General features: G+C 42.1%; 1 protein-coding gene across 2 annotated transcripts in view; it reads right to left on the bottom strand.

Moving 5' to 3' along the window:
- Nucleotides 1–1,130: 1,130 nt before the first annotated feature.
- LOC121929537 (Y+L amino acid transporter 2-like) overlaps nucleotides 1,131–23,926 on the bottom strand; it is a 42,526-nt gene continuing 19,730 nt past the window's right edge. For both annotated transcript variants that reach the window (XM_042465173.1, XM_042465172.1), the window contains 5 exons: nucleotides 19,252–19,355; nucleotides 14,356–14,452; nucleotides 7,433–7,582; nucleotides 4,567–4,750; nucleotides 1,131–2,491 (listed from right to left, as the gene is read on the bottom strand). In XM_042465173.1, the coding sequence (XP_042321107.1) occupies nucleotides 2,400–2,491; nucleotides 4,567–4,750; nucleotides 7,433–7,582; nucleotides 14,356–14,452; nucleotides 19,252–19,355 (627 nt within the window). In that variant the 3' untranslated portion in view covers nucleotides 1,131–2,399. The remainder of the gene's footprint in view (nucleotides 2,492–4,566; nucleotides 4,751–7,432; nucleotides 7,583–14,355; nucleotides 14,453–19,251; nucleotides 19,356–23,926) is intronic.

Here is a 23,926-nt window from a genome sequence, read left to right as displayed (position 1 = left end):
ACCTGCTAGGTGAAAGGGACAAAGGAATATACAGCTAGACACACAACTTACCCAGTTACAATTGGAAGAGCACTATGGCATGAAAATGAATGAGAACCATTTTAAGGACCTAATGACAAAAGAAACTAAGCAGGGTCAGCCTTGGTTAGTATTTGGATGAGAGACCACCAGTCACTACCAGGTGCTGTAAACTATATTTCAGAGGAGGGAACTGACAATACCATCTCTTGTCCAAGAAAACCCTATGAAATGTATGGGATCACCATTAGTTAACAGGTGACTTGAAGGCACAATGCTTGATGACAAAGGCTTTGGAGTAGGGATATAGTATAATACCAGAGTAATGCCTAGAGTAGGTATAGCTTGTTTACTTTTAGTAAAAGTCAGCTGGGGAATCCTTTATTACTGAAAAGCTAAGGGCTAGCCTACGACATATTTTGCTGCCCACGACAAAGAATAAAATGGCAATCCTTTTATTTCATTTACAAAAACACTGAAAATATTTAGTCTCTCCAGTCTTGTGAAAGGATTGTAAGCTGTAAAGCAAACATCACACAGACCCTATACAGACAGGCCTGAAAGACAGCCTGTGCGCAGTCCAGGCACAGCGTCCTGACAACGCATGCTCTGACTCCGCCCCCAAGGCATCATGACGCTGTGCGCGCTCCGGACCACACGGCATCGTGATGTGACTACAGCACTGCATCCAGATGACGCAGTGCTGAAGGGGTGCCATACCGTATGGAGGGTGCAAGGCTCTTTTTTGTGCCCTCCAAAAGCTGAATCGGAGTGTGGAGTGAGGCTGCCGTGGCCCCAATCCGGCTGAAGAAGAGGCAGCTGCATGCCACCCCTTAGGGGCTGTATGTACAGCCCCTCAGTTTCATTAAGTGATACATCACAGAATAGTGGTGTGCAACATCAGCATGTTGTGTTGTTAAATATAAAATATTTCCTAAGCATGCATTCAAGAAACATTTACCAACACATTTGTAGAAGAAGATTTTTTTCAACAAGATTTTTGTAAACACTTCTTTTGACTCTTTATAACAAATAAACAAAAAGAGTGAGGATGTAAAACCTGTTATGTGTATGCAATGGTTTTAGGAAAAAACTGACAAATGAAAATGCAGCATAATTTAAACCCATCTTTATTCAAAATTGATGTATGTTTAGCAGATTGTCATCCTATACTGTAATAATATAAAATACTGCGATGAGAACAAAAAGAGTATTGATTGTTTTATGCTTTGTGTGCTTTGTGCAAACAGTGGCTCATTCAGAAGAAAGACTGGGAGTGACTTGGCATGGATAGTTTTTGCTTATTGTCTCAATAATCTGAGAACACAGAATTATAGCCCAGGATAGCTAAGGAGGAATCTTAAACTTGGCATATTAAATGTTAAACTTTCTCTTTCTTGTAATATAAAATGTCAAGAATATTATAAATCCTGAGGATGATATTTTATCCATAATAGAAATCTGGTGTTACTTCAATGACTCATACTGTCTTGCAGAATGAGCTGCTAATAGTTCAACTTGCTACTAAACATACTTCCTTGGGCACCACAGTTGCACTCTGAAAAGAGGTGAACATGGCTAATCTAAGACATTTTGTTACCTGAGGTGAAGGATGAGATGATGTCCTTTTCCACTGCTTAGTTGTAGGGCTGGCCATATGACTAAGGCACAGTAGTGGTGTGCCAGTGATGAATTTGACTAACTAGCAATTGTAACCAGTCTTCTTTTAGATGTTTCCTTACAATGCCATTTGCATCCTTCCACTGATTGTTACACATTGCCACAATACTGTACCCTATAGATTCAGAACTAAAGATTACTATTATTTAATGAATAAAATGAATTGACATCCTATTTCTATGAAGTATGTCATGTGAAACGCTATGCATGTTGCCTCAGACACAAGACCTATTGAGTTCAACAGGGTTTACTCCTAAGTAACTGAGTATAAAATTGCAGCTACAGCACCCTAAAATTAAAATTTATACTGTAAATAAGTTCATATATCTTGTGGGATAGAAAGGATATTTTTAGTTTCTCCTGTTAGCATGATTTTACATTTCACAGACAATTGCTTTCAACTGGTAACTTTGAGTCACCTTTATAATTAGACTTAAAAAAATCCTTAGCACTTATTAAGTGCTTTTTTTCTATATAATGCATTTCATCCCCATGTCCCAAACTGTGTAATTACCAGCTATTGAATCAGTAAAAAGACTTCACAAACTGGTAATCAGACAAAGCAAAAGCAAAAAATGTAGCGCAGATTAAGAAACATCAAAATGATGCACAGTGCAGTTGTGCATTCTGGTGTAGTCCAAGAGCACAACAGAATTTACAGCCACGTGGATGCTTCAAGTGTGGAAACTGCCAACATGATTCTATTTGGCTTTGGTTTCTGTCATCTCTGTTTCACTGTCCATGTCTGTTAGACAGCAATAGAACAGCATCTGAACATACTTAGTGGTTGTGGCTACAAGACAAAAAGACAAAAGTGATGAAATTATAAGAGTAGTAAATGCTTTGTCATTTGTGACAATAATTTTTGCATAATGGCCAGTTGGACTATGACTCTGGGGACCAGTATTTAAATCCCCACTCAGCCACAGAAACCCACTGGGTGACCTTGGGCAAGTCACACTCTCATCCTCAGAGGAAGGCAAGGGCAAACATCCTCTGAACAAATCTTGCCAAGAAACCCCTGTGATAAATTTGACTTAGGCTTGCCATAAGTCAGAAAACTTGAAGGCACACAACAACAACTCATTATCAACATGGTAGTCCTTTTGTTCATTTGAAAAGTTTGGCTATTTCAAGAGCTTGCGAGTGGTTTTTTTTTTGGACTACAAACCCAAGGATCCCTCAGTTATCATGGCCATAGGTGAAGCTTGGTGGGGGTTCTGAAAGTAAGTAAAATTTCCAGGCTCTATATTGTAGGCTCTGCCTAATCACAGGAACATAGGGATGCCCCAAAGCAGGGGTAGGCAACCTGCGGCCCGCGGGCTGGATGCAGCCCGGCGAAGCCTTGGGACCGGCCCCAGCCTGGTCCTGCCGGTGATTGCCGCCGGGGCCTTTGGCCTCTTGCGCGCAGGGGCAAGGGAGGCAATTGTCTATAGACGCCTCAGAAACATGCATTGATATTAATGTTTTTTTAAAAATCAGCAAATTTCTTTGTGTGTCCTTCACTTTTTTTTAAAAAGTGCCCATCATTTGAAAATGTTGTCCTACATTTGTCCCAGTTTATTTATTTAATTATTTTTTTTAAAAAAAAAATCATTTAATTATTTATTTTTTGGCTTTGGCCCCCCCAGTTGTCTGAGGGACAGCAGCCCGGCCCCCGGCTCAAAAAGGTTGCCTACCCCTGCCCTAAAGGGAGGCCTGCAGCCGCCTCTTTCATTGCCGGATCAGGGCCACAGCTATTACATGCTGTGACCCCGATGTGGCATTTCTGTGATACAAAAAGGAGCCATAAAAAGCAGCTCTTTTTTGCAGTGCTTTAATCGCAGCGGCAGCAGCTTTTCGCTGCTTCTTTAGCGCAGCACATGTAAGTGCTGTGCTGAAGATGCGGCGTGACACCGCCCACCATCTGATCAGGCACACAGCATGGGGGTGGCTCTTTATGCCAGTCTGTTGAGGCCCAAAGTAAGTTGTCTTACATTGAGTTGAGCCACTGGTCCATCTAGACTAGTATTATCAACTGATTGGCAGGAGCTTTCCACAACTTTAGTAGGATCCTTTCCTAGTCTTACCTGAAGATCTACTTTTCCCTGATGATTTCCCCATCAGGTACCAACCAGGTCTAAAATCATAGAATCATAGAGGCGGGTTACAAACCACCATATAATATGCGACGAACGCATACTAGGGTTAGGAAGGGGCGCTGCTTCCGCACCCCCTAACCCTAGTACGCGTTCTGCACGCACAAAATGGTGGCGGCCATTCCACATGGCCGCCGCCATCTTAATGTAGTGGATGCACAGCATCCGCACGTCACGCCCCAGAAATGATGCCGCTAGTGCGCGACTAGCGCCTTGCGGCGTCTCTTCCGGGGCCTGAGAAGGAGCGCGATTTCCACGCTCCTTCTCTGCAGCATCCGGGAGCCGCACGGTTTAAAGGCTGCGGCTCCCGGACGCTGCAAGCGGAGGTGGAGCCAGACCGCCGCTTCTCAGCAGTCTGTAACCCGCCAGAGTTAATGGTGGTTAGCATACCACTAAAACCAGTAACATTATGTTGTTTAATTTTTGTTTAACATACAGTCTATGCATATGATAGTATTTTTAGGCACTAGTGCCATGGTTCCCAAACTTCCTAATGCTGCGACCCTTTAATACAGTTCCTCATGTTGTGGTGACCCCCAACCATGAAATTATTTCCGTTGCTACTTCATAACTGTAATTAAATAGGTGTTTTCTGATGGTCTTAGGCAACCCCTGTGAAAGGGTCATTCGACCCCCAAAGGGGTCCCTACCCACAGGTTGGGAACCACTGCACTAGTGAAATGAGAGGATATATTTTTATATATTTTAAAATAAATTAAAAAATTCTTACCAGAAAGCCACTGAATTAACCGAGGTCTCTTTTCAGCTGGCAAATAGACTCCCAAAAAGTAAGCAGGAATTCCAGAGAGTGCTATGCCGATTCCAATAATGGAATTGATTGTATCACTGTAGAGAGGAACAATGACTAGGAAAAGGGTGCATATGCAATACACAATGGGGAAGAAGAGGCTGAGCTGCAAATACAAAAGATGGAGGCTAGTTAAAGGAAATACTGCAGAAAGATAATAGCATGTATGGTAGTAAACCCCCAATCGCATTATTAAGAGAAATATTCTTACACTTGCCAATTCTCGTAGACATGAGATTTAAAATCTCTTATTGAGTCACTGTATTCTCATCTCAGTCAGTGGCTGGTTCAGTGATAAAAGTAGGACATACATAGCTTTGACCATCCACTATTGACACTCACAGGATTTTTTTGGGGGGGGGGGTGGGATAAAATTGCATGGTAATCCTAAAGAAAAGTTTATGCCTCTTAGAAAGATGAAAGACCAATCACGATGACATGTTTAAGTGAGACCTTACAGTTTCAGTGTCTGAAGTATTCTGTATTTAAAATACTTAGGCGTGTTACAGACCGCCCAAAACGGACAGTCTGCCGCCGCCACCGGTTGCTGCGTTCGGGAACTGCAGCGGCCAAACCGTGCGGTTCCCGGACGCAACCAGAAAGAACTGCCAAAATAGCGCTCCTTCCTGGGCCCCGGAAGTGGCACCGCAAGGCGCGAGGCGCACACTTGTGGCGCCACTTCCGGTGCACGATGTCCGGATGCTATGCATCCGCGACGTCAAAATGGTGGCGCCCATCTGTATGTGGCGCCGCCATTTTGACGTAGTCGTTATGCACGAGGGGCAAGGTGCGTCAGAAGCGCCGCCCCGCGTGCGTAACGACAGCACCCCATAGGGCCCGTCCAGAATGTGCCTTAGACATCAAAAAGCTGGCTGTGTTAATTTATTTGTTTGCTATGAGCAGTGGTGGGCTCCCCCATGCCTCCTGCTATTTTAAAAATTCTTCCCTCAATCAGACTGTCCCTGAAGATTCTAATGAGCATGTGAGCAATGTTGCTATGTTGCAAAATTCCTTTGAATCCTGGTTTTGGGGGAAAGAAAGGGTATAAATAAAGATGATTATTATGCTGGTTTCACAGTCTAACAGATATTACAAGCTTGACTTCTGGACCATCATTGGTTCAGATTCTATTCAAAGAATCTAGAAACAGGTGAAGTATTTTTGGCATGTTCCAAGTTGTGTCACTTTTTGTAATTGTACTACTGCAATTCATTCTATGGCATTGTCATCCAGGTACTGTAGTTTGTCAATCTGTTTGGAATTGCTCCCAGAGCACCTGTCACCACTGGAATCACAGTTGTTTTGTTTTTCCAGAGAGTTGATGTCCTCTTCCCTCCTACTTCACCTCACCATCCTTCTCCTTATTGCTCTCTTTTAACTGTTTGAAGCCAAGTCAATTCTGCATTTGAGAAAAAACATTCCTCTTGAGCCTAAAACAGTTCAGAGGGGGCATAAGAAAGCACAGAGGAAATTGTTCCATGCCTCTAGCAATGATTCTCAATCTCTGCTCCTCCAGGTGTTTTGTACTTCAGTTCCCAGAAACCTCAGCCATATTGGCCAATGGTTTGGGATTCTGGAAGCCAAAGTCCAAAACACCTGGAAGGCCATAGTTTGGGGATTACTGCTCTAGAGAGTACAGAGGCCTTTCTGAATTTTTAAAAATAGGACTATTTTTTTCATTTATATACCGCTTCATACCGCCTAAGCAGTGTCTAAGTGGTTACAACTCTAAGCTAATTTGCCGCCAACAGTCTGGGTACTCATTTTAGCGACCTTGGAAGGATGCAAGCCTGAGTCGAGCTTGAGCCCTTTTTCTGGTCTTGAACTCGCAACCTTGTGGTTTTGAGTGAGTGGCTGCAGTACAGGCATTTAACCACTGCACCACCAGGGCTCCTATTGATCCGTTGAGGAACATGTGTGATTTTTGGATCACTGGAAATTGCGCACCCCTGTTTTAAAATATAATTGGACATTGCGTAGATTGAATCTACTGACAGATCCTCAGCTGATTTGCAATAAATCAGCAACCTTGTCAACTTCAAATGGTTGAACAGCCATCACATCAAAAAGGCTTATTTTCTTTCATCAGACTACAGAAATCAAGAAAGCTTGGAGAAAGGGAGGGATTGTGTGTGTGAAAATATTTGCATGTAAGATGCAGGTAGGAAAAAAATCCTGGCTAAGCTCAGAGGTTCTTTGTTCCACGGTACTTTGGCCATCTTCCTGAACCTTCATTTGTACCAGGCTTTCTTTCTAGGGGAAATCAAGTTGATCCTGCAAACCAGAGATCACCTCACTCCTGTTCAGAGTATAGGAGATTACTTCAATCCCAACTTTTGTTTCTTTGGAGTTATTCATTGCTTGCTCCTGTGAGACTCAGCAAACCAAAATCAAATTCCTTCCCAACATATTTAAATTCTAGGAATGGGAAACAACTCATTCAGTTATTGCTTTACTAGCAAATCACTGAAGCATTGCCAAATTTGGTCAGAACAGTGAGGGCTGAAGCAGAAATTTCAGAGCAAAGATTAATAGGCATGCCTTTGGCTCAGAGCATTTGTAGGGCATGATCCCACCCCTTTCAGAAAGCTTGACTCTCATTGGCATCCTGAAGTGTGGTCAGTTGGCATAAGTGGAATATCAGAAACAACAACTTAGGTTGCTTTAGAATCTTAAGCAGCAGAAAATGTGAATATACAAGCTTAATAGCAAGGCTACAATGTGTGTGTGCACATGCGCGTGCACACACACACAACATTTTAAAGCATTAGTCCTGCTTTTTACTTACTTTAATAGGCCTTGCCCTGTCGGGCTGGGTGTATCTTAAATATATTAATCCTGCAATGGATAACCCAACAAAGAACCAGTAGCTGAAACAATAGTAGTTGATCAGGAGAAAGACATCTTCCACAAGGAGATACACCAAAGTCATTAAACCCTACAGAGAAATAAGAGCAGTGTTTAAAGTTGGAAGCAATGGACTGTAGGTAACCTTGCAAGAATTGGCCCTTGATCTTTTCCTCATTCCTTTGCCACATTTTCTTTCTTTTTGTATTGTATAGCATTCTGTGATATGGCCACAATTATACCAATCCAGCGATCTTAAGAATGGAAGCTGGTTCCTTGCTAGATCAGAATCAGCATGCACAACAGATCGCTGCACATTTGGTGAGCTTGGCTGAATGCCTACATCTAGGAGTGAGGGCTATATGCATGCCTCACCACTCTTGAGCAAGAACTACAGGAACAGATAAATGAGGTTTGGATGTGGACATGAACCTGTCACAGAATCAGAGTTGGAATGTGACTCAAATGTCATCGAGTCCCACTCCCTGCCAGTGCAGGAACCCACAGCTGAAGCATTTTTAACAGGTCACCAACCAACCTCTGTTTAGAAACCTTCCAAAATAATCTGTTCCACTGTTAACAATCTCTTATTGGCAGGAGGTTGTTCTTAATCTTTTGCCAGAATCTCTTTGATTGTCATTTGAATCCAGATTTTCCAGTTCAGAGCTTGGACAGTTTAGGATTTTTTGAACTAAGTCTCCAGGAATGCTTCACCAGCAGTGACACAGGGACGCAGCCAGGATTTTAGGAAAGGGGGTCCAGACTAAGTGCCACCATTATAATGGGGCTTGGGTGCGGCGGCTCAGCAGCACACACAATTCATTTTTCTAATGGAAGGGGGGGTCCAGACCCCAAGAACCCCCCCTTGGCTACGTCCCTGAGTGACACTTTTTGTAGTCCCAAACTGTTTATTTTTCAGGCTCTCATTCTCGGTTGAACTTGCTGATGGCATCCCTACCATCAGAGCTATCTGAAAAACACATTTCTTTAATAGCCACTGTGCACCATTATTGTTGTGTATGTTGTGTGCCTTCAGGTTGCTTCCAACTTAAGGCAACCCTAAGGCTTGGGGTTTTCTTGGCAAGATTTGTTCAGAGGAGGTTTGCCATTGCTTCCCCCTGAGGCTGAGAACATGTAACTTGCACAAAGTCACTAGAGTCTTATTCAATAGCCAGGTTGTAGCCCCCTTTTCAAGCTCTGATATCCTAGCTCAGTGATGGCGAACCTATGGCACATGTTCCAGAGGTGGCACTCAGAGCCCTCTCTTTGGGCACATGCACCATCTTCCCAACACAGACTTCACTAGAGTTTATCATTAGAAATCCAGAGGGATGTGGCACTTTGCAATAAATAAGTGGGGTTTGGGTTGCAGTTTGGGCACTCGGTCGCTAAAAGGTTCTCCACCACTGTCCTAGCTGATATGATCCACCTCAGAAATATCTGGGAAATGAATCTTTTCTCTAAAAGCAACAGAATACACTTATTACTAAATCTATTTGGGTTTCACAAAAAGGGTTAAAATCAACAGAAGGGAGTGCAGGAGCCCTGCCACTTCCATTGTTGCTCTCCACATATGGAAAGTGATAGTTTAAAGAGAGCAGGTACTTTTCAGGTGGATTCTCTCAATGCAATCAGGAAACCAGTATTGGTGGGTTTTTTTTTTTAAAGGGTTTATGATCATGTATATGTTTGAAGCCCTCCTATTCAGAATGTGGTCTCCACATATGGGGTGTGATTGATAGAGTGTGCAGAGCTTGTATGCTTTCGTTCATCATGAATTGTTATATCCCTGTTTGTAAACACACTTGAATGGGGTTCATATGCTTTACTATCAAGGCTTTAACTCTGTGTGTGTGTGTGGGGGGGGGGGAACTGGGAGGTGATGCCCTAAAGTGAAACAAGCAAGTGAGTGGACAAAATGTTTAGGGGGGATAAAAATAGAAAACGCAGCAATTTTATTAAAACAATATGTTGCACTAGAATGTAGAAAAGATATTAAAAGAAATTACAAAGCAAAGAGTATTTGCTATCCTGAATACAAAAAGGCTTGTTCTGCAAATTCCAAGACTTTGTTTTCAAGCCAGCAGATAAGGGTGGAGCAATAGTAGTTTGGAGCATGCAGGAATATGTAGCTGAGGCCCACAGACAGTTAAATAACTCTTTACATTATGCCCCTTGTAGATATGACCCCGCTAAAGAAATTAAAAGGTCCATTTCTGACATAGTGTATGAGGCTCTTACTAATGGATATATTAGCAAAAATATATATGAATTTTTGTTGGAATCAGAGGATCGAGTACCCCTCTTCTATTTGTTACCCAAAATACATAAGAAAAAATTCCCGGTCCCAGGCAGACCAATTGTATCAGGATGTGGATCCATACTGGAACCCCTTGCAGAATATGTGGATTCTTTTCTCAAGCCCTTTGTCCCACAGATACCTACATACATCAAGGATACTGGACACTTTTTGCAGGTCCTGGAATAGATTATTTTGCCCAATGAACACTGTATCCTGGTGACATTTGATGTGGTATCTCTCTATACTAATATAACCCATGATGAAGCTATGGATATTATAGAAACAACATTAAATAAGAGAAGGGACCACCTATATCCCCCCACTCATTTTTTGTGCACATTAGCTGAGATTTCCCTTAAGCAAAATTATTTTTCATTCCAGGATAAATATTATTGGCAGATATCAGGCACTGCAATGGGGTGCAAATTTGCACCAGAGTTAGCGAACTTGTTTATGGACAGCTTTGAACAACAGCATATATTGAATGATGATAACATCTTTAAAGCTAACATACTAGAATTTAAAAGATATTGGATGATATCTTTATTATCCGGAATGGAACAGAGAATGAGCTTTTTGAATTTCATCAATACATAAATAGTATGCACAACATGATAAAATTTGAATTGAATTTTGACCATGTCAAAATCAACTTCCTGGATGTATTAGTGGTGAAAAGAGGAGTCCTATTGAAAACTGACCTCTACAGGAAGGAGACTGACACAAACTCCTTCCTGAGATACGATAGCTTTCACCCACCCCACATGAAGCAAAACCTACCTTATTCTCAGTTCCTCAGACTCAGAAGGAATTGTTCTGGATTAATAGAATTTGATAGACAAGCAAAAATTCTTATAGAACAATTGACAGTACGAGGATACCCTAGAAAGGGCTTGAAGCAGGTTTACTTCAAAGTAAGGAGGATGGAACGAAGGAGCCTCTTTATAAAAAAACAGAGAGAGGGAATACAATCTAGAATGTTCATACCCATAATGTATAATGGGAATACGAGATACATACAGAATGTTATCCTTAAATATTGGAGCCTGCTTCAGGATATCCCTGGATGCTCAAATAAACCCCTTTTTGTGTATAAACGTGCTAAGAATCTTGTGGACCATTTGGTCCATAGTAAATGCCCAGTTCAGGAGACCCAGCCAAACTTACTACAGAGGAGAACCAAAGGGAATGTCCCATGTTACAACTGCAGTACATGTAAATATTGTGTGAAAACTACTGAGTTCATTAACCCTGTGAATAACAGACTGGATACTCTGAATGATTTGTTTACTTGTAATACTAAGGGAGTTGTATACGCCATTCAGTGTCCCTGTGATCTCTTGTATATTGGTATGACCACTCAAAAAATAAAAATGAGAATATCAGAACATAGGAGCTGCATTAGAAATAGAAGAATTACTGCACCTATGGTCCAACATTTCATTCAACGCAAGAATCGGATACAGATATCAGATTCTGGATGATAGAAAGAATTTCTGGAACTGGGACATAACTGGAGAGAAAACTCCGGCAAAGAGAACTGTTTTGGATTTTCACTCTACGAACACAGAAACCACATGGATTGAATGAGAACTGCAATTGGTCTGAAATTCTGTAATTATTTGGTTATTCCTTTTTACTAATATTAGTGCTTGCCATCATGAACATTATTTGTTTGGTTGATTGTACTAGTACATTTAGATCAACATAATGGAAGGGGTTATTATTACTTATAGGATCTTACTTGCTGCAGAATAGTCTCAGGTGGGGTTCAACAGGTGTATTAGTTTTTGTGATTGGGAAGGGATATAGAGTTCCCATTTGCTAAACTCCATTAGGGCTTGGAATTACATGTGGGGCATCCTAGTCCTAGGTAAGTATGGATACAATTTGGAGTGCATTTTTATATAAATTTTTTTTGACTATTACAATTTATATTTCATAAGTTGCCTGCATACATATTTTTCCAGGCATGATATAAGGTCTATGAGGACCAACAACTTACCCATAGCGACGGGATGTCCCTATATACCATATGACATACCTTACAAGGCTGCTTTATTAGGTATTTATGCATCATGTGCTTTTTACTATATGTTGTTGTATGTGACCCATACTTCACAGTTTTCTATGACCACTGACGAAGACGCTTCAGTCGAAACGCATTTGGTCTCTGCTTTGTATTTCTTAACTGTAATGGGCATACTGTGTTATCCCTTTTAATTTGGTCTCTGTTGTGCACTCCCCAACTGAATGGACATACTGTGTTATCTCTTTTAATTCCATTCTAAGAGGCACAAAGGAACTGGTATTTTGTGTGCTCGATACTTCCTTATGGGATTTGCAGTTCCCTAGCCCAGTACTGACTGGTCAAAGTAGCCTTGTGTTTGTTAGAGCGTGGCTCACAGGCCAGAACAAGCCTTTTTGTATTCAGGATAGCATATACTCTTTGCTTTGTAATTTCTTTTAATATCTTTTCTGCATTCTAGTGCAACATATAGTTTTAATAAAATTGCTGCGTTTTCTATTTTTATCCCCCCTAAACTTTTTGTCCATTCATTTAACTGTGTGGGTCCAGACAACATAATCTTTTGTTTACAACCCTCCTGTGTGTTTCTCACCACATGCTCCAGCTTTTTCTTTAAAAAGGAAAAATAGCTGTACTATTTCCCATTATTGTGAGCAATAGGAGCCCTCTGCTGACAGAGCCCTTGGCCTAAATCCAATTGCCAGTTCCAAGTAGAGAAGATCTATAGAACTGACCACAGAATGGCGAATCAACACGTATGTAAATTGCACTGACTCAAAGAGTTTTGTCTAGTCGAGACTAACAATTGCATTTAGCCCTTAGGCTCTGTTCTCCTGTAACTACAGTGCTGAAAGGAAGTACACTGTGGTCTCTGTCAGGAAGCAGTGGAGCTTTCTGGCTAATAACTCCAAATACTTCTCCCTAAAACTGCAAATCCCAGGATTCCATAGGATGCAGCTATGGCAGTTAAAGTGACATCATAGGCTATAAATGTGTAGTGTGAATTGAGAGACCACACCCTATATACCAACATGGTGTCTAAAACTGACATCCCCTATTCAGTATGATCAGTAAGATGATGGGAGTTACAATCTCACATCTAGATAGGGTTGCCATAACTGTCAACCTCCAAACCAGGACAAATGTAGGACAAAATTTAGCCCCAAATGTAGGACATATTTTTAGAATAGAGGGCATGCGAACAACTACATTTTTTTTAAAAAAAGCATTATTATAAACACTTGTTTCTTAGGCATGCTCAAAATGGTGGACATTTTGGCATTATTCCTTCACAGATGGCAGAAATGTACTTCCCTTTCTAGCCACCACCCCCCATTCCAAAACACGCACGACAGCACATTTGGGCATTGAACATGGCTTTATTTAACATGGCCTCTTGCATATTTCAGGGGCTTATTCCATAACCAAACCCTTCGGGTTTAACACATAACATGGGTTCACATGGCTATGCATATTTAACATGTCAAGGTGGTTTAACAAGAAGTGGATTTTCAGGTGTCTTGCACCAACTGTACTTCTCAAAAGTGTGTACTGGGTCAAGGTACTTTGGTTTTTCTTCACTGCGCATGAGTTTGTAAAAATCAGAGCAACTTACATTGGCCATGCCTCAGAAGCTGGCTGATATCAATATCACCACCATCATCATCACTATCATTGTTAAAACAAGGCAGAAAATACACAGAAAACGCACTTTGAAAGTCACACTGTCTCGCCTTCAGAAACAGTGAGCACATGCCTCAGAAGCTGGCTGATATCATCATCATCATCATCATCATCATTGTTAAAACAAGGCAGACCTGTTAGCATTAAAAGCACCAAAAATACACAGAAATGCACTTTGGAAAGTCACACTGTCTCACCTTCAGAAAGAGTGAGCACATACCTCAGAAGCTGGCTGATATCATCAACATCATCACCATCATCATTAAAACAAGGCAGACCTGTACACACTGGAATGGAAATGGCCCTCCTCTTCCTCGCCGGCCCACGTGGGGACCAAATAGAGGAGGAGCTCCTCCTCTTGAGGCTGGCTGGCCAATGAGGGCAGACTGGAGCTAGAACTGCCCCGCCCCCTGCCAGCAGCCATTGGCCAGTCAGCCTCAGGAGGAGAAACTCCTACTTAGCCCTGCGCACAGCCCTGCAAGAGTGTGCAGGGCAACAGGAAGTGCCGGAGGGCGGCAAAGGCCGTGTCGGTGGCAGTGCACGGTGCGCGCAGCGGCCACAGGAGCGGCTGCGCGCAATGGCCGCAGCAGCAGTTGCCTGCAACGGCAGCCGACCCGGGGCAAATCCGGGTCCATGAATGAACCGGGATGGGATGACCCCGCCTGTTTAAAAAGTGGGAATGTACCGCCCCCAGGAGGGACATGGAAACCCTACATCTGGAGGACTACACATTGTTCATTCCTGCTAGAAGCACTTATCTGGGGGTAGGTTGTGTTGTAACTAATCATGCATACAAATAAATAAATAAATAAATAAATAAATAAATGTTAGGCTTGTAAATCTTACTTACATTAAAAAGAAGAGCAGGAACGGGTGTGAAACATTTTACATGAATCAAACTCAGGCTGTCGTGGAGGTGTCCTTCTCTGGCGCCAACGTAAAAAAGCCTACCATAAGGTGAAGAAAGTCTATCAGCACACAGTCCTGCTGCATGAAATTCCAGAGGCAATACTAGTCCCCACATACTGTATAAAAGGGATGTGAAAGTGAAACTCTAGCAAATTATAGCCCTATTTGTTTACTTTACATCATATGTTAGTAATCTGTCTTAATTGCCCTCTTGAAACCCTCCAAGGAGGTAATAAGATGGATCTCTTCTGGGAGGTAGTTCCATAATTTAGGAGCCACTGAGGTAAAGGTTCTTTGGGAGGTTGAGACCAATCTGGTTGGATGTGCTTCCAGCAGATTTTTCCTGGAGGTTCTGAGAGTGTGGGGCGGATTATACAGGGAGAGGGGTTCCGTTAAGTAATTCGGGCCTGAGCCATGTAGGGCTTTATAGGTGATAACCAACACCTTGTATTGCGCCTGGAAGCTAATAGGAAGCCAATGGAGATCTTTCAAAATAGGTGTTATATGGTCAAATTTCGAAGAACCAGTGACCAATCTGCTGCCGTGTTTTGTACTAATTGAAGCTTCCGAACTTGGTACAAGGGTAGCCCCATGTACAGCGCATTAAAACAAGCCTCCAAAGCAGAATAAAACTACAATGTAAATTAACTTAAAACCACCAGAAGCAGGGAGTGTATTGGAGTCTCCTTCCTTGGAGGTCTTTAAACAGAAGCTGCATGGCCATCTGTCGGGGATGCTTTGATTGAGAGTTCCTGCATGGCAGGAGGTTGGACTGGATGGCCCTTGTGGTCTCTTCCAACTCTATGATTCTATGATTCACTAAAGTCCTGGCACTAAAAATATTATAAAGTTTAGATGCTCTGTAGAGTGTTCTCCACAACTGAAGTGCTGCCATCAAAAAATCCTCTCTAGTAGCCAGCTGTCCCACCTCATTTGATGGGGGTGGGCACCCTGAGAAGAAGATTATCTTAAGTTCTAGGTAGACAATACAGCCTTTCAGGTAACCTGCCCCCAAGGCATTTAGTATTATTTTTATTATTAAACTTTATTTATGAAGCGCAGTAAATTTACACAGCGCTGTACATACAGTACAATCTTTTTAATTAGACGGTTCCCTGCCCTCAGGCTTACAATCTAAAAAGACATGACACAGAAGGAGAAGGGAGTGGTGGAGGGAAAGGGGATGAGGTCCAGCAGTTCCTCTCTATCTCCGAGGCCTGGACCAAGGCAGATGGACTGGAGGGAGGGCTTGGCTTCATAATGGATGGTTAATTTTCTTCCAGGGAAAATACATACTCTCAAGTAGGATAATACATATACAGTACATAGCAATACAGGAAAAGGTTCGATAAACAGTACTTTAAAGGCTAATACCAATGCTTTCATTTTGGCCCAGAAATGGACAGGCAGTCAATGCACACAGAATAGTTCTGTAGTAATTTGGGAAGCATGCTACACATATTATTTATGAATCAATCCAGAGCGGTTACTGTTTTTAAAGAATGGTTGCCACTGTTAAACCCTGATCTAAAACTAGCTGGTGTATGATCTGATTGTAGCAATGTTGCATGAGCTGAATGCAAAATTAAGGGGAAATCTTTAGGTGTTACTGCAGAATCTTCAGTGTAGCAACATTACAATAATGTGAAGTTATGGGGGTACATTTCCTTTCATCCCACAACTTATTAGAACCAGCAGAACAAAACATCACTATGGCCTGTTACAGACTGCCAAAATAAAGCTGCTTCGGGTCTCTTTGGAGGTATGCTATTTAAATGATGCATGGGTCCTAAGAGTCTGGAGGTCGCACCAAAGCCACACTCCATTCCTAAGCACTGGAGTGCAGCTTTGGTGCAGCTTCCGGATTCTTAGGATGCATGCATCATTTAAACAGCATACCTCCAAAGAGACCCGAAGCAGCTTTATTTTGGCCTGTCTGTAACAGGCCTATATTTTTCCTTTCTATCCTGATTCTTGAAGTCCTTGGGCTGAATTTATAACAGACAGGGAAGAAAAGGCCTTAACTTATGCTATTTGTTCTTATACTAGACAAAATCTCCCAAGAGCAGTTTGTTTGAAGTAAGTTAGGATGGGAAATGTGTTTTTCCAGATGTTGTTGGACTTCCATCAATTTCATCAATCCTAGTCAACACAGCCAATGGTGAGGGCTGTTGGTAGTTGTACAATACCTAGAAGGCCACACATTCACATTATTTGTGTATTGTCCCAGCCCTATTGTAAGTGGAGGTATCTATGACTGCACCTGCACTGGAGAAATAATCCAGGTTGATAACTGCCATGGCTCAATGCTATAGAATGCTGGGATTTGTAATTTTGTTAGATATTTAGTCTTCTCAGTCAGAGAACTCTGGTGCCACAACAAATTACAATTCCCAGGATTCCATAGCACTGAGCCATGGCAGTTAAAGTGGTGTCAAACGGCGTTATTTCCTGCCATGTAGATGCAACTGCAGACTACAAATGTTTTTGGCTTGAAATGGAATTTTAAAATAGACCACTGGGTGGCAGTGTGGTTTTGACAACATTCCAATCTCATGTTGATTCTAGCAACCCAATCTGCTGCTGCCTCAGTACAGAATGTAATGTATTTATTTAAAGTATTTCTATACAGTACTACTTTTGTGGTGAAGCTTGCTGACTGACTGACTGACTGACTTAATAATGCTGGTCAATATTCAAAATCAATTACTTAGTTAAGTATAATTAAATAAGTAATCTTTCCTGACCTGAACTCCCACCTACAAATATGATGGAAGCGTCATTCACCCAATTTTGCAATTGCTGGCAGAATGAACTGCTTCTCCCCATACAACTGATGCCCAGTAAAGTAGGTTGGGATGTGTGTGTTGTGATCATGTCACTAGTTTCACAATCATAACCAAGTAGCAATCATGAATGTGGAACAGATGAATAAATGTAGCTAACTATTTTGTATTCACAGTCACTACTAAGGCCTTGTTTGCACTGGCCATGATACTCTAGGAATAGCCCAGAATATTCTGGCCCACAGCTGCTCCAACCTGCCTCCATTACCTCAGCCTCTATTTCCATGTGGCAACAGCTGTCTGCACAGGCATCCCACTGAACCACCAAGTGCATCCACCACCGCTCTGGGTTCTTCACTTTTGAGGTCAGAACAAGGTGCCCAGTAATGAGCATTAGATTGGACACCTTGTTCTGACCTCAGAACACCTGTGCAGACAGCTGCCATGACAGAGAGTTCCACAGCTTCCTCTGGATCTTCCTGGAAGATATAGAACAGTGATTCCCAAACTCTAGCCTTCAAAATGTTTTGGACATCAGCTCCCAGAAGCTTCAGCCATTTTAGCCAATGGTCTGGATTCTGGGAGCTGAAGATCAGAGTTTGGAAATTACTGATCTAGAGCAACAGGTATATATTTTTTAAAAACTGTTTCATGGCTGTTAACCCATGAGTCTGGTGTGGAACATGTCAGATGTTGTGCAGACTGCTCATGCCAGAACTGAGGTTTGGGCCATGTGTCATCTGAACAGAATGACACCAGAATGGGAGGAAATGACACTATTGTCACAATCTTAATCCCACCACCACCACTATACTTTATTAGGCATCAGCTGCTCAGGGCATCCTGATGCTGTGTGTCGCTCCACATGGCGTGCAGCATCATGGCATACTTCTGTCACTGCATCCATATGACGCTGCGTCAAAGGAGCGCCATATAGCCAAACTGCTGTGGCTATGGAGCTCTTTCAAGGGTGCAAAAAGGAGCCACGTTTTCCAGCTTCTTTTTGCTCCCTCGAAAGGCTGGATCAGGGCTACGGCATGAGATTTAATCCAGCTAGGAAAGGAGCGGCATTCTGCCGTCCCTTCAGAGCACTCTGTCAACTCCTCAGTTAAGTATACTAAAAGAATTAGCTGATACAGAATACAGGCTGAGTCTTTACTTTTAGGGAGATAATTTGTCACTACTTTTGTTCTCAAAGGAAGCAACAAGTAATTTGGAACAATTTTCTTCCTGCTCCAAGAAACTCTCTGAAAACTCTGCAGTTTCTGAAGACTATTTAAGGGCTGAGACAGACCACCCAAAAATGGCGGCCTGCAGGCACCTGTTTTAACTCTGGAGGGACGCTGGGTTCTCTTTGCGGTGCCTGGGTTACATTGCAAGTGCTCCAGTGATGTAAGTGATGCACAGTGATGTGTGGGTGCTATGCGTCCCTTACATCAAGATGGCAGCACCCGTGTGGACGGGATGCCGCCATTAGGCCATCACCGTTGCACACTAGGGTTCTGGACCATGCGGTTGCTGCATGGTCCGGAACCCTAGTATTGCCGCCATCACGCTGCTTTTGGCCCATCTGTCTTGGGCCTAAATTTGGGATTTATTCTGCATCAAATTCACATGTGGTATTTTTGTGGTATTTTTTAAACAAAGCAAATAGTATTTCTGCACTTTCAGCATGTTTGCAGGGAGTCAAAACCATTTAGTTTAAAAGGAAAGAATGGCAAAATTAAGCAATGCTAAGTTAGTAGTATTGTACCAGAGGGATGTAGAATACTGCCCTGCACTTTAGCCAACCTATGCCAATTCTGACTAATAGTGACCTTCCATGATTTTAGGTAGTATCCTTTTCCTTGTCCTACCTGGAGAAGGCATGTTCTGGTGCCCCCCTTGTGAAAGTGCTTACCAGACCCAACTCTGCTTATCTTCCGAAATCATATGATTGCATCGAGTGTAGCATCAGTAATGGTGGTATGACCCATTTTTTCAGTTACATTTCTTACTGCAAAATACTACTGATTTCATCAGTATGCTATTAGCCCATTAATGTCTCATACCTGGAAGCAGCAATAATTGATGAGTTTAATCCTCCATAACAAGACATAGCCACTGCAATTGGGATGATCCATTTTGCATAGCTAAGGGTTTCATTACCAAAAGTCTGCAGTTGGGGGAGGAAGGGGGGAGAGAGAGAGAGAGTCATTTTGTTAGTTTCACAATGCCAGCCAGCTGTCAAGGAAATTTACAGCTTAAGACGCAAAGTCCGTTGAGACCATTCTTGACCACAGTAATTGCCAACATCTTGAAAAAAGCCTTTGAAACCCCAAGTTGATGATATTTCCATTCTCCATCACATCCAGCTAAATGCCAAGGAGGGGGTTAAGTAAAGAACAAGAGAAAATAAAACCAGTATCTGTCAAAAGAACGATCATGATACAAAACTGGGATTATATCCAGCCATGGAAACATGTGGCCCTCCAAATATTGCTGGATTGTCACTCTCAGCAGCCCTAGCCAGCATAGCCAAAGGTAGGGGATGCTGTGGAGATGCAGTCAACAACATCTGGAGGGCTGTATGTCCCCCCCACCCCTAATTTAATCATTGCAGTGCGATTTTATGTTCAATAGACAGCAAAAGGGACCATTGTCTGCCCTGTTCATTTCACATCTAAACTGAGGAACCCATGGCCCTATGACAGACTACTAATTCCATGATCCACCAACAATGAACAATGTGGGTGAGGCTTATGGGAACTGGAGTCCCAAAGTATCAGAATAACTATGGATTTCTGGTTCATTTTCTACAATATATTTTGCAATATATGCATGTGATAAAATGAAGTTCCCTTGAAAACAAATAAGACATTGGGTGTTTTCACTCAAGACAGTTACAGCACTGTGATTCTTCTTTAACTGGCATTACAACTTTTTATGAAATCATGGGATTTGCAGTTTAGGGAGTGGGATTCAGAATTCTTAGCCAGAGACCCCAAGTGCCTCCACAACCTACAAGCCTAAGCATTCCACAGGATGCAGCCCTGGCATTTAAAGTGGAATCATAACATTGTACTTGCTCGTATATCCACCATAAGTGCAGATAAACAGTCTTGTATCAGTAGATGCATACCCACAAAGTGCCTATTGCTCTTATTTCATGACAGAGACTGGGAAAGCAGGAGCAGAATATGGTCAATGCTGCTGACCAACCATGAAAAGAAAAAGGGAGAGACATAGATTTTTAAAAAAGGTTCTGGAGCCACGTCACTGATAGGAAGTCAAGTTAAGTAAATTGAGCAGTGGTTATACAAAGGGCACTGCATAGAGCATCACTGCAGACAAACAGGGATAGTAACAGACAGAGATATAGGGACAGGCAGTTGTGACCCTTGCTCCTCCTCTACCAGCCAAGGATTCCAAAAATGGGAACAAACCCACTCATATACACCATATCTAGGACTTGAATACTGCTTGGTTGGTTTGAAAATATTGAGGGTAGGGGTGTTTTGGAAAAGGAGACCTGGATACTGACATACTCTCCAACTGTCCAAATTTGGCAGAGACAATCCTGATTAATACAGTGTTGTCCAACCTTTTTCAGCTGCTTTTAAAATGTCCCAGTTTCTCTCTCCTCTTTCCATTTGACCTCAGTTTACTCCCACTGATACAACTAAGTTCAAAGTGCAAGTGTAGCTTGCATTTAATTAACTCAGTGAGAAAGGGAGAGAGGAGTTTGAAATTTTGCCCTTTCCAGTAGGCTCAGGCAAAAGCAAACTGCAGAATCCCCTCATAGCTTGTGTGTTCCTCCTCATCAAAAACGCTTGCCATCTTAACCGTACTCAGATATAGTTTGGCCATATGTGTCCCAATTTCATCTGTGAAATGTTGGAGATCATGCCCCAAGATGTGTTTTACCTGAGACAATAGCCTAAATTAGGGGTGAACAAGTGCCTCTCCCAGTGTCGCAAGGCTGCAGTTCTAGTCCCTCAACTCATGCTAGCTAAGACTGATGGGAGATTGCATTCAAACAATATTGGGAGAACCACACATTTCCCATCCCTGGCCTGAATGAAGGATGGGAAGGGCAGGAGTTATCAGAAGACAGGAGTGTAGAAACAACTGGAACTCTTCTAGTTCTCAGGAGTAGCCTTACCATTAGGCAGAGTGAGGCAGTGAAATTTGGGGCATCACAGAAAGGCAGGTTTTGTTTAGTTCTTCATTTTGTTGTTATTGTATTTTTATTATGGGGCAAGGGCCTAGACACTTGAGGGATCAAGGTATTCCTTGACCTTGGCTACTATATACCTGGAACTTGATGTGGGTAGATGGATGGGGGTGATTTTGTTTCTCTGTCTTAAAAACTTTTGGGTAGCCCGTAACCAATAATCCAACAAGGCATAGGGGCCAACTGCCCTATTTTGACAGAAATGTTGCTTTAAAATGTTATGGCATTAATTTTTTATTTTATCTTCTCCTCCAAATACTACAGTTCAGGTTCTAAAGAACAGAATGTCTTCAAAGAACTTGCATTTCCCAACAGCCACTGAATCAGATATTGGAAGAGAATCAGCAGTAAATGCTGGGGTGGCTTTCCATTCTACTTTATGGAGAGCAATCCTCTGCTTCTAGTAAAACCTTCTAGTAAAAAACCTTCTAGCAAAAAGGACTGTACCATGACGGCCCTTCAATCTCCTTGTTGAAGGGCTGTCATGGCAAAGTCCTTTTTACTTGAAGGTTCATAGATCTTACTGTTCCAAGACAGGCTGTCCTCAAGGACGTAGCCAGGGGGGGGGGGGGCTGGGGGGGTTGGGACCCCCCCATCAGGCCCTGGAGGCGTTCAAGCTCCTTCCTCCCCCCTCCCCTCCATTAAAACCACGGCGAGGGAACAGAGGAAAGACAAAACAAAAGTTCCCCTTTTCCCTCTGCTCCGTGGCTTTAATGGAGGGGTGAGGGAGGAGGAAGGAGCTTGAACGCCAGTTGCAAGCTCAGAGAGAGAGAGAGGGGGGGAGTCCCTGTGACTCCTTTCGCTTTCGTTTCCTTCAGAGTCCGGCTTCCACTCCTCCTCCTCCTCCTCCATTAAGAAGGAAGAAGAAGGGAAGGAAGGGAAAAAAGGAAGGAAGAATAAGAGGGAGGGAGAACTGAAGAAAAGAAGGAAAAGAAAAGCGGAAGAGGAAGGGGAGAAAGGAAGAAAGAAAAAAGGAAGGAAGGAAGCTTCTAAAAGGAAATATAAAAGAAAGAAAAGGTGACTTCTAACTTTTAGCTGTTATATCCATGTACAATTTATAATAATAATAATAATAATAATAATAATAATAATAATAATAATATCCCTTACCCAAAATGCTGAGGATTAGATGTATTTTGGATTTTGGAGTTTTTCAGATTTTGGTATATTTATATACAGTATGTCTAATGGGATATTATACTGGGAGATGGGATCCATGTATGTTTCATATGCATCTCATAGACATAGACTGAAGGTAATTGAATGCACAATATTTTTAAAATAATGTTGTGCTTCTGCATACTGAGCTTCAGCAAAACCCTGAGACCACTATGCCTTGTATAATTCAATAATTCAGTAATTGATCTAAACCTTCAAGATTTCCAGGTTTCCTTGAGTTTGGGGTCAGACCAGATGCTCTCAGGGTCAGTTTGGGGTTTTGGAAGTCCAGAGAAAGGAGACTCAGACTCTACTCTGGACATTTCTCCTGAGAATGGACTCATGTTTTCAAAAACAGTCATTTCTGGATTTTTGCAACAACAAAAAAGAGGAGGGTCTGTGATGCAAAAAGGCAAGAGGCTTCCTTCCAGCCTTGTTTTTTCTCTTTTTTTAAAAGACAAATAGAATAAAATACAGTTAGCTGGCCCTTTTTCAGCATGTCAATGGGGATGCTTTGATGGAGAGTTCCTGCATGGCAGAATGGGGTTGGACTGGATGGCCCTTCGTGGGGTCTCTTCTAACTCTATGTTTTTATGATTAATTAATTAATATATGGAATCAATCTAAGATGATGAATCGTGGCTGTGGAGTCCTATGGCCCTGCTCCAGGCAATGCTAGACTGCAGGCCTCATCATCCAGCAGCACTACAGACTGATGGGAACTGCAGTTTAATAAGGCTGCACACTGCAGAAATAATCCAGTTCGACACTGCTTTAATGCTATGGAAAATCCTGTGATTTGTAGTATGTTGTGCCACCAGAGCTCTCTGACAAAGAAGGCTAAATCTCTCACAAAACTACAATACCCAGATATTGTTGCTGTTGTTGTTATTTTCTTATATCCCGCCTTTCTCCCAATATACGGACTCAAGGTGGTGATTTTCCATAGCATTAATCTATAGTATATCTTTCTACAATGTAGATGGACACCTCCATTACATAATTTGTTGAGGATGCTTTGACTGGGAGTTCCTGCATGGCAAAATGGGGTTGGACTGGATGGCCCTTCTAGGGGTCTCTTCTAACTCTATGATTCCATGATTCTGTAGCACTCTGAGCCTACTGTGATTTTAATAGTTTTTAAATGTATAAAGGTATAAAGTCTTATAATGTAAGCCATGCACTGATGGACTATTGCACTATAATTTTTTATTGATTGATTTTATACCCTGCCTTTCTCCCAAAATAGGATTCTCTTAAAGGGGTTTGTTTAATATAAAAAGAAAGGAACGTATAATGGCTCGGAATTAAAAATTATGGTAGATAGATAGATAAGTCTTGGAATTAAAAGG

This window comes from Sceloporus undulatus, chromosome 4 (assembly GCF_019175285.1).
Source record: "Sceloporus undulatus isolate JIND9_A2432 ecotype Alabama chromosome 4, SceUnd_v1.1, whole genome shotgun sequence".
NCBI classification, from domain to species: Eukaryota; Metazoa; Chordata; class Lepidosauria; order Squamata; family Phrynosomatidae; genus Sceloporus; species Sceloporus undulatus.
Note: the sequence above shows the minus strand (reverse complement) of the source record. Positions and strands in the feature narration are given on the sequence as shown.